This window comes from Humulus lupulus, chromosome 5, assembly GCF_963169125.1.
Source record: "Humulus lupulus chromosome 5, drHumLupu1.1, whole genome shotgun sequence".
Lineage (NCBI taxonomy): Eukaryota > Viridiplantae > Streptophyta > Magnoliopsida > Rosales > Cannabaceae > Humulus > Humulus lupulus.
Genome location: NC_084797.1, coordinates 208,236,770 through 208,249,163, shown reverse-complemented (window position 1 = coordinate 208,249,163; position 12,394 = coordinate 208,236,770). Strand labels below are relative to the sequence as shown.

General features: G+C 34.0%; 1 protein-coding gene across 1 annotated transcript; it reads right to left on the bottom strand.

The window, feature by feature from the left end:
• Positions 1-8,714: 8,714 nt before the first annotated feature.
• LOC133779910 (secreted RxLR effector protein 161-like) lies at positions 8,715-9,368 on the bottom strand. Its single transcript, XM_062219807.1, has one exon. It carries the CDS (start codon positions 9,366-9,368, stop codon positions 8,715-8,717), a length of 654 nt encoding a protein of 217 aa, XP_062075791.1.
• Positions 9,369-12,394: the final 3,026 nt, after the last annotated feature.

Sequence of the window (12,394 nt, the reverse complement as noted above, 5' to 3'; positions counted from 1 at the left end):
CCTCTTTCATTCCGTCTTTGTCTGAGGCAAGTTGTGGGGCTATTATTCGCAACTCTCATGGATTAGTAGTGGTGTTCTGTGCTACTAATTTGGGTTCTACTAAATCAGTGCTACATGCAGAACTCTTGCCGCTTCGAGAAGGTTTACGCTTAGCTTTAGCATCGAGGTGCCATTTAGATGCGATTGAGAGTAATTCTGTAGAAGCTATTAACGCTATAAACTCTAGCGCAATCTCAGGTAGTGCTGGAGTTCTTGTTGATAATATTATTTCATTGATCCCATTAGTTGGAGGTGGTATATGTAGTTATGTTCCTAAACTTATGTTATGCAAAAACAACACCAAATTACACAAAACCCAGAAATGCACCAACAAAACACTTACACAAAACCAGAAAACAGAGCAAGAACACACTCTTACGTGGTTCAACTAGAATTGATTAGATTCTAGTCTAGTCCACGGGGATAACAACTCTCACTTATTTTATTACCCTGAAAAAGTTTCTGATTGTTACATCTCAAATAAAGGAACAAGAGACCTATTTATAAGACATAGGTTCAAGCTCACGTGTACAAGAAATTAACTATAGAATTGGTCAAGATAAGAAATTTGACCAAGATAGCAAAACCAATAGGATAAGAGTAAATGTACAGCAAGATTATTAGTCACCATATACAACATATCTCCACCTTGACTAATAATATCACCATAAAAAATTTGCATTGAGAGTGAAATCCACTGATCACTATGTTCATTCATCAATGATCTGTAGCAAATTTAGACAGTGTCCAAATTTTGCTGTTGGAAGCACTTTAGTAAGCATGTCAGCTGGGTTGTCTTCAGTAGATACCTTGCTAAGCTTCACACTTCCTTATGAGATTACATCTCTGATAAAATGAAGCCTCACATCTATGTGTTTAGTTCTTTCATGGAACACCTGATTTTTGCTAAGATGTAGAGCACTTTGACTATCACAAAATATAGTCACTGTTCTCTGATTCAGACAAAGTTCTCTAGTGATTCCTTTAAGCCATAGGGCCTCTTTTACTACTTCAGTACAGGCCATATATTCAGCTTCAGTAGTTGATAAAGCAACAGTAGATTGAAGATTAGCTTTCCAACTTATAGTGCAACCATTTAGTTGAAATACAAAACCAGTTTGAGATCTTTTTGAGTATAAATCCCCTGTATAGTCAGAGTCAACAAAGCCAATCACACTTGATGTATCAGTTTGTGAACCATATACTAAACCTGTAGTAGAAGTACCCTTTAAATATCTCATTAGCCACTTGACAGCCTTAAAGTGCTCAATTCCTGGATTATTCATAAATCTGCTAACAATACTAACCCCATGACACAGGTCTGGCCGAGTACATACCATGAGGTACATGATACTTCCAACCATGATGGTATAAGGTATCATTTTCATATAGTCTATATCAGCTTTAGTGATAGGAACTTGGGAAACAGAAAGTTTAAATTGTTGCCCAATAGGTGTACTTACAGCCTTAACATCAGAAAAACCAAACCTCTTCAGTACCTTTGAGATATACCCTTCTTGAGATAGATTGAGTTTCTTGTGATGCCTATCTCTAATGATTTCTATTCCCAATATTTTCTTAGCTGAACCGAGGTCTTTCATTTCAAATTCCCTATTCAACAACTTCTTTACTTTGTCTATTTCCCCAAGATTCTTGCTGGCAATTAACATATCATCTACATACAAGAGTAGATAAACAACAGCCTTTGAATTCCTCACATATACACAATTGTCATATGAGCTTCTCTTAAAACCAGACTTGGTAACAAACTCATCAAACTTCCTATACCATTGTCTAGGAGACTGTTTTAAACCATACAAGGATCTTTTTAACAAACAACCTTGCTCTTCCTTTCCTTTTACTTCAAAGCCTTTTGGTTGCCTCATTAGGATTTCCTCTTCTAAGTCTCCATGTAGAAAAGATGTTTTTACATCAAGTTGTTCTAATTCCAAGTCTTCTGTAGCTACAAGACTTAAAAGCATTCTAATTGATGTGTGTTTCACAACAGGTGAAAAAATTTCATTGTAATCTGTACCTTCCCTCTGAGTAAAACCTCTAGCTACTAACCTTGCCTTGAACCGAGACTTCTCTACACCAGGAAATCCTTCTTTGAATTTGTATATCCATTTGCAACTCACCACCTTTTTGCCAGCTGGTTTTTCAATGAGTATCCATGTCTTGTTTTTATGTAAGGAGTCTATTTCTTCCTTCATTGCCTTTTCCCATTCCATTTTATCAGCCGAGAGCATTGCTTCCTCATAAGTCAATGGTTCATTACCACTCATTTCAGCTACACTTAAAGCATAGTGAACAACATCAGCAAAACCAAATCTTTCAAGAGCCTTCACTGCTCTTCTTTTCCCGTCTCTGACCAGCTGATAATCTTCATTTTCTTCAAATGTATCTTCATCAAGTTCAACCTGTTCCTGATCTTCTTCTTCTTCAATTTTAACTTATATTTTGATACCTGGTTTGCCTTGAATTTCAGTACTTGTTTCCTCTACCTCCACCTCGAATTGCATACTATCTTCAGCTGCTATTTCAACATCTTTATTCTTAATTTTCAGAGTGTCCTTGTCAGAATATCTTCCTTAAATAATACATCTCGACTGATGAAATACCTTTTATGATCACCAGATTCTATACTCCACATCTTGTACCCTTTTACTCCTTCAGGATAACCAAGGAAAATGCACTTCCTTGCCCTTGGTTCCAACTTATCCTGTCTAACGTGGGCATAAGCAACACACCCGAATACCTTGAGATGTTCATACTTAGCAACTTTTCCAGTCCAGACCTCAATGGGAGTTTTGAAATCAATAGCAGTAGAGGGACATCTATTGATCAAGTAACAAGCTGTAGTAGCAGCTTCTGCCCACTAATTTTTAGGTAATCCTGAGCAAATCAACATGCACTTAACCTTTTTAAGAATAGTTCTATTCATCCTCTCTGCTAAGCCATTTTGTTGAGGAGTCCCTGGTACAGTTAAGTGCAAAATAAAGTAAATTCATCTGCACAAAACTCCAGCCCATTATCTGTCCTTAACTTCTTTATTTTCTTACCCGTTTGATTTTCAAGTAATGTTTTCCACTCTTTAAACTTGTTAAAAACATCATTCTTATTCTTTAAAGTATAAATCCAACATATCTTGAAAAATCATCTACAAAGGTAAGAAAATACCTTGCTCCACCTCTTGAAGTGGTTCGAGATGGCCCCCAAAAATCTGAGTGTATGTAATCTAAGATGCCCTTTAAAGTATGTTGTCCAACACCAAATCTCAGCCTGGTGGATTTTCCAAAAACACACTGCTCACAGAAGTCAATTTCCTGAATCTTGTCCTTGCCAAACACACCTTTCTTTTCAAGAACTTTGAGTCCTCTATTGCTAATGTGTCCAAGCCTTCGATGTCATATAGCTGTTGGATTCTGGTTGTTTTTGACAGCAACACTCACGTATCCTTTGCATGTGTTTCCTTGAAGAATGTATATGCCATTTTTCTTAACTCTCATGACTATTCGAGCACCTTTCATTATTTTCATGATCCCCTTTTCAATCTTCACCAAGTAATCATCCTGATCTAACATTGCCATAGAAATTAAATTTCTCTTTATGTCAGGAACATGTCTTACTCCTTTTAGTTCTGTGACAATACCATCATCCAGTTTAATTTTTACAGTTCCAATCCCTATAATGGAACATGAACGATTATCCCCAAGTTTAAAAGTGCCACCATCAAATCTTGTGTATTCACTAATTGAGTTTTATCTAGACAAATATGAAAAGAACACCCAGAGTCTATTACCCAATCTACATTCAAGTAATCTTTAGAAACAACTAAAACCCCCGCACTTTCATATCCATCATTGTCTTCAACTTCAGTGGTCACATCTGCACTTCCATGTTTTTGATTGTAGCTTTTCAACACTGGCCAATCTTTCTTAAGATGAGAAGTCTTGTTACAAACAATGCACCTTCTCTTGAACTTAGAGCCTGCCTTTCCCTTGTTCTGTCCTTTTTTATCCTTGTTTTCTTTCTCTTTCTTGAATGATTTTCCCCGAACAAACAATCCATCACCATTAGGCTCTTCTTTCAGTTCAGATTTCCTCTTCAATTCTTTTGACATCAATGCATTCTGCACTTCCTCAAGTGTCAAATTTTCTCTACCATACATCATGGTATCCACAAAGTGTTCATAACTTTCGGTGGGAAGAGAATTCAGAACAATGATTGCTTGATCTTCATCATCAATCTTAATATCTATATTTTCCAAATCAAGAATTATCTTATTAAACTCATCTAAGTGGTCTTCAACATTCTTACCTGGTGTCATCTTGAATGAATACAATTTCTGCTTCAAGAACAATCGATTTGCCAAGGATTTGGTCATATACAGACTTTCTAGCTTCAACCATAGCTCAGCTGCAGTCTTCTCTTTCGAGACCTCACACAATACCTTGTCTCCCAAACTCAGAATGATAACACTGTGGGCCTTCTCAGACAACCCAGCTGGAAACTTGGATTCTCCCAATAACGCTGACTGCAGTCCTTGCTGAACCAACAAAGCACGCATCTGGACTCTCCATAATCCAAAATCGTTCTTGCCTGTAAACTTCTCAAGATCAAACTTTGCATACCCCATTTTCTTGGCTGTTCACCGGAATCTTGAATCTGAGATCAACACTCCACCCTTCGAACAACCTGGCTCTTGATACCAGTTGTTATGCAACAACAACACCAGATTACACAAAACCCAGAAATGCACCAACACAGCACTTACACAAAATCAGAAAACAGAACAAGAACACACTCTTACGTGGTTCAACTAGAATTGATTAGATTCTAGTCTAGTCCACGGGGATAATAGCTCTCACTTATTTTATTACTCTGAAAAAGTTTCTGAATGTTACATCTTAAATAAAGGAACAAGAGACCTATTTATAAGACATAGGTTCAAGCTCACGTGTACAAGAAATTAACTATAGAATTGGTCAAGACAAGAAATTTGACCAAGATGGCAAAACCAATAGGATAAGAGTAAACGTACAGCAAGATTATTAGTCATCATATACAACAACTTATGTAGTTATGTTCCTAGACTTATGAATATAACCGCTATGCTCTAACAAAACCAGGGTTGGATTCTAATTTTGATATTAGAGGGAATGTGGATCTTCTACCCAATTGTATTTCCAATGTAATCTCTTTTGAGATTATTTGATATTAAATTCCCTTAGAGGAACTTTTTTTCAAAAAAAAAAAAAAAGAGATAAAAAAAATCTATAACTCACTTAATTTAATAATAACAAAAAAAAAATTATTAACATCATATGCATATACTCTAATAAATGAACATTATATATCTTCAATAGAAGCAAATAAGACAAAAACAGAAAAAACAAAACAGAAAAAGTAAAAGAAAATAACAGTATATATAAATACCTTATATAGAATAATGTAAGGTGGAGATCACTTAACCTTTATATATAATTATTGGTTGAGATTTGAGGGTCGCAGAAAAAATACCGTTCATATGACTCATCCAAACTTATTATATAAGTAATAGATAATAAAAATGATGGAATCCCTATCTTATATAGAATTCAAATGTTTACACTCATAGATATCAACCTTCTTCTTTGTTCTTTTCTCTTCAGAAAATATCGTTCTTGATTTTATTTTTTTCACTTCTTTTCGTACAAGCAAACCAATGATTTGAAGACAAGTAAAGAACGAAACAATGATTTTCTACCGTTATATAATTATGTTTAATTTTCCTTAATGCACTTCTCAAGTGTCATGAAAACAATTTAATACAGTATTTATCCAATATAGGTAATTAGGTTTTAATATATAATTATGCATTAGAAAATTTTAATTTATGTTTTTTTTAACTATTCATTTCAACGTCGAATACCAAAACATATTCAATCGAATCCCAACTTCTCCAATTTAAAATACAATCAATCAATTAGAAAGATTAATAATATAAAACATTGATTATTTTTCTTGACAAAACATTCATTATTGTTTTGCTAATTATTAACTTAGACATTCCGAATAACTTTAGATTTGAAAAGACAAATATTATTGTCAAAAGGTAGGTCTAAAATTTGCAATTTAAAATCACACAAAATTAAATAGAGACATTTCATGAGATTTTGCATTTTAATTCTAAAAATGGAACTACAACTTTTTATTTATAAAATTCCATTGTTTAGTCATCAAAAAGTACATGAATTCAAAATAATGTACATGAAATGAAAACTAAACGGAATCCCAGATTATTTATTTATTTTTTTGGTTTCCAAAAGTAATGATACTTACAATACAAAATACTAATTGATTAATTTTTCATAAAAAGAATTTTTTTTATAAAATTAATGAGTTACAATAAAATATACAAAGTTACCATATAACTTATTATTAAAATATACTTTTAGTATACTATATACCAACTTCTTAACGAAAAGTTTTAATATATTTGTTGGTCATGTAATTTATACGCGAGCAATAATAAATGTTCATTAATCAAATAAAAAAACATAGAAGTTACTTTCGAATTTTTGTTAATCACTTTAAAAAGTATTTTATACTTTATTATAACTCATTAGTTTCAAAAATAGACTTTGAATACAACATAAATGTGTCTTAAAGAATAAGACATCATAATATAATATAAAAACGACTAGTCAGTATTTTAAAATAATAATTTTTCTACAAATAAATTTTGGAGGTAACAAAAAAATACATAAATAATGTGGTCTAAAAATAATTTTTTTTATAAAAAAGTAACAAATAGTTATCTTATCATCATCGTAAGTAACTAAAATGTTATTTTTAAAAACTAAAAAAAAAAGTAAAAATTTTGGAATTCTATGAATTTTTCCATTTTAAATATATTATTTTTAAAATTCAGTATTTTTTGATGATGTGACAAATATTTTTGTAGATAAAAATGTGTAGATGAGTTTTGTAATTATTTTATGTTATAAGTATATATAAAAAAAAATCCCAATTGAATATCACTCAAAAACTTTTACTTATTTAACTTTAAACATTATTAAGTTTTATATTTACTTTTAAATTTGCTACAGACTTTTATAAAGAGTAGATTTGAACATAGTTTAATTGAAATTAAAGGATGACTCTTTTATAAGGTATATACTTTTTTTTGCTTGTGTTGCTCAAATATAAACTTACACACATAATTTCAAATGAGCTAATCCCACATATTTTGAAAAAAGTTTAAAAAGTCCTAAATTTTTGTACAAATAGAAAAAAAATTATAACCATATTATTTCTACTTGAGCTACTCCTATCTAAGCTTGATGATTATATATTGTAATACTGGTATAACATTTCGAAAAAAAAAAACTTAGTTTCATAATACATTATAGAGAAACTTATAAAAAATTAATAATTAACCAAGTATAAAATATAAAGTAACATCTTCCGGATGGTTGTAATTGTTCTATTAGCCTAGGGAACTACCCCAATATGGTAGCTTGCTTTTAGTTTTAATAAAGATTTTTTTTACCACCCTAGTGGTGGGTTCTGGGTGACTACAATCTTATTAACTCCTATCTGAACTATATATATATATATATATATATATATATATATATAATATCTATCTTTGTTGTTTAATCACTTAATATTGATACAATTTTATATGATATGAATTTTTTTTTTCTCAAAATCTTTAAGGGCCATAGCCTTTCTTAAGTGTTAATAGTTTTGCCACTACTCCTCCTGGCAACGTACAACGATAGTCCAAAGAATTCTAAATGTGAGAACTTTTTGTGTGTAGAATACTATAATCTGAATTTAGCCCTAATTAATTCATGAGAATCAAACAATAGAAATATAGATTAGCGGAATCGTACCGGAGTCCATAGAATCGATTTTGAACGGTATGATCTTCCAATCTTTGCATCAAAGTTTTTCTCTGGAACCTGAGTTTCTTGATGATGGGGATTCAAGAATACGATATGTGAAGTGATGCAAAACTGGGGACCTACCTCTTTATTAATAACTGGAAAAACAGTAATTAATAATTTATTTATTATTTCTAATTTGGCCCCTCATCAAATCAGAAATTGTCTCAATGGTATCCACATATAAAAATCATGACAATCATGCCCTTACGTCATAAACTTTATTAAAAAATAGACCACATAAATTTGACTCATTTATATAATGACCCATCACACATTTTTATATTTACAATTGTGACCCCAAATAAATAAATTTTTAACAATCTCCCACTGGGCCACATATGTATATATATAAATGTGTTAACCTTATTGAGCTCATAACTTTGTCATCATAACTGTAGGCATGTGCAATCTCGTCCATTAACTATATCAACATAGGATCAAAGCGATTTTCGTTGTATCAATCACAACTAAACCCATCAATGGTCACATATATCAACATAGCCAAATGACATAGATCAATCATGATAATGTGGTATGAAAATTACATGCATGGTGATCTATTCATGTCAATTTTCAATTGGTCCTGCTTTACTTTATAGAGATCAAAACTTTAGCTTAATGTACAAAGTGAAATAAACTTAATAACATAAAGTCTTATCAGAAAAATATCTTAATACACAAGTTTCATGAAACTAATAAAACACAAAGGATAATAAAGACAAACTCCCACTGAATCTAGATATCCTCATACTCTAAAACACCCATACGAGCAGTGTGCTCATGAAAGACCTTGGGTGGCAAACCCTTAGTAAGGGGGTCTGCAATCATGGAGTTTGTACCTAAGTGTTCTATACAAATCTGTCCACTCTGTACCCTTTCTTTTACAACAAGGAACTTGATGTCAATATGTTTTGACTTCGTCGAGCTCCTGTTGTTGTTGGAATACAATACAGCTGATTTATTGTCACAATACAACTTAAGTGGTCTTTCTATTCCATCCACAATGCGCAGCCCGGTGACAAAGTTTCTCAGCCATATGCCATGGTTGGATGCCTCATAACATGCAACAAACTCTGCTGCCATGGTGGATGAAGCTATGAGTGTTTGTTTTGCACTCCTCCATGATATAGCTCCACCACCTAACAGATATATGTAGCCCGAAGTGGATCTCCTACTATCTTGGCATCCCGCAAAGTCGGAGTCAGAATATCCAATGATCTCAAAGTGATCTGACCTCCTATATGTGAGCATGTAATCTCTTGTTTTCTTCAAATATCTCATAACCTTTTTGGCTGCTTTCCAGTGATCAATTCCTGGATTGCTTAAGTATCTGCCTAACACTCCAACAATGTACGCTATATCCGGACGCGTACAAACTTGAGCATACATTAGACTCCCAACAGCTGAAGCGTAGGGAATCTTTTGCATTTCTTGAATTTCAAGGCTTGCTTTAGGGCATTGCTTAAGACTAAATTTGTCTCCTTTAACGACAGGGGTGTCACCTGGTCTACAATCTTGCATGCCAAACCTTTTTAGTACTTTATCGATATAGCTCTTTTGTGATAATCCAAGAATACCCCGAGGCGTCACCAAGATCTTTCATCTCAAAATTTCTTGACAGAAATCTCTTGGTTTCGTGCAACATGCCTATATCATTTGTGGCAAGCAGTATGTCATCAACATACAAAACCAGGAAAACATGTTTACTCCCACTGAACTTGTGATACACACAATCATCAACAACATTCATCTCAAAACCAAACGAGAGAATCACTTGATGAAATTTGTGGTATCATTGACGGGAAGCTTGTTTGAGCCCATAAATGGATTTGGTCAATTTGCAAACCATCTTCTTTGGGTCTCCTGACACAAAGTTTTCAGGCTGCATCATATATATTGTTTCATCAATGTTTCCATTGAGAAATGCTGTTTTCACATCCATTTGATGAAGCTCTAAATCATAATGTGCAACAAGTGCCATGATTGTCCTAAAAGAGTCCTTTGATGAAACTGGAGAAAAGGTCTCCTTAAAGTCAATCCCTTCCTTTTGAGTATATCCCTTTGCTACAAGACGAGCTTTATACCTTTCCACATTACCTTTTGAATCCCGTTTTGTCTTAAAAATCCATTTGCAACCAATCGGTTTCTTTCCTTCTGGTAATGGGACAAGCTCCCAAACTTTATTGTCTTGCATAGACTTATACTCTTCATTCATTGCTTCAATCCAATTTTGAGAGTTAGAACTTTTCACGGCCTGATGAAAGTTGATTGGGTATCTTCCATCATTCCATTGTCATCCTCATGTTCTTGGAGAAATATAATATAATCATCCGAAATAGCACTTCTCCTTTCTCTCGTGGACCTCCTTAATGACACTGGTTCTTAAGGTTGTTGAGTTTGTTCTTCTGGAACAATTTCCCCATTTGGAATAGGGGTTTGTTCAACATTGTCTTGTTGAGGTTCTGGATTCACTTCTTGATGAATGATAGGTGTAGGAACCTGAATATTGTCAAAAGTGATAGTAGAAATTGGGTTTGAATTCAATTCCTCCTCAAAAGCAATGTCTCTTACCTTATTTCTCCTCCCAAACTCAACATCCTCAAAAAATGTTGCAGTTCCCGTCTCAAAAATATTTTTGAGTGTGGGATCATAAAGCTTATAGCCTCTAGATCGCTCAGAATAACCAATAAAGTAGCTGCTCACTGTTTTAGAGTCCAATTTCTTTTCATGTGGCTTATAAGGCCTTGCTTCAGCTGGACATCCCCAAATGTGAAAGTGTTTTAGACTAGGCTTTCGACCTGTCCAAAGCTCATAAGGTGTTTTTGCAACTGCTTTAGTTGGTACTCGATTTAGAATGTAAGCTGATGTCTTTAAAGCTTCTCCCCAGAGGGACTCAGGTAAGGTAGAATGAACAATCATGCTCCTTACCATATCCTTAAGAGTCCTATTGCGTCTTTCAGCTACACCATTCATGCTAGGTGATCCTGGCATGGTGTACTGTGGGACAATACCGCATTCCTCTAGGAATTTAGCAAACGGTCCTGGACGTTGTTCGCCTGAGCCATCATATCTACCGTAGTACTCACCACCACGATCGGATCTGACGTTTTTAATCATTTTGTTGAGTTGATTCTCAACTTCAGCTTTATAAGCTTTGAACACATCCAGAGACTGTGACTTTTCATGAATAAGATATAGGTACCCATAACGTGAGTAATCGTCTATGAATGATATGAAATATTGTTGACCATTCCATGATGCTGTAGGGAATGGCCCACAAATATCTGTATGAATCAATTCTAAGACATCTGTAGATCTGTTGGCACCTAATCTCTTAGTTTTGGTCTGTTTTCCCTTGATACAATTGACACAAACATCAAAGTTTGTGAAGTCAAGAGACTCTAAAATGCCATCAGCCACAAGACGCTCAACTCTACCTTTTGAGATATGACCTAAGCGCTTATGCCATAATGAGGCTGAATTTTCCTTATTTAATTTGCGTTTAGTACCACGTGATTCCACATGCAAGGTTTCATTATAGGATGCAATTGTTTCTAGCAAATAAAGGTTGTCATAAGCATTCAAGTAACCAGTTCCAACAACATTTGAATGTAAAGACAAACTAAATTGATTGTTTCCAAAAGAACAACAATATCCAAATTTGTCCAATAATGAAACAGAAACTAAATTCCGTCTAAAAGACGGTACAACAAAAGTGTCTTTTAAATCCAAATAAAAACCAGTTCCTAATAACAACCTAAAATGCCCAATAGCTTCAACTTCTACCGATTGTCCATCGCCCACAAAGATGTGTCTTTCACCATCACTTGGCTTTCGGTAGCTCAGGCAACCCTGCATAGAAACACTTATGTGAGTAGTAGCACCAGAATCTATCCACCAAGTGTTTCTAGGTACTAAGGATAAATTAACCTCAGAACATACCAAAGTAAGAAACATACCTTTCTTTGCACGCCATGCGTGATATTTTGTACATTCCTTCTTCACATGTCCAGGCTTGCCACAAAAGAAACAACATGTTGGTTCCTTATGTTGTTTCTTTTGCACTAGACCTTTAGCAGCTTCATTTTCATGCTTTCTTTTCTTGCCCTTATCCTTAGAGGCACTGGCCAAGTGAGCACTTTCAGTTTTATCTTGCTTCAACCGTTCTTCCTCTTGCACACAATGAGAAATGAGCTCGTTTAGAGTCCATTTCTCCCTTTGACAGTTATAACTTACTTTGAACTGATTAAAATGTGCCGGAAGCGATATCAAAACCATAAGAACAAGCAAATCCTCAGAAAGCTCGATCTTAAGTGCCTTAAGTTTTGAAGCAATTTGGTACATTTCCATAATGTACTCCCTAACATTTCCTCGACCCTTATACTTCATGGACATCAAGGAAGCCAGAAGTTAAG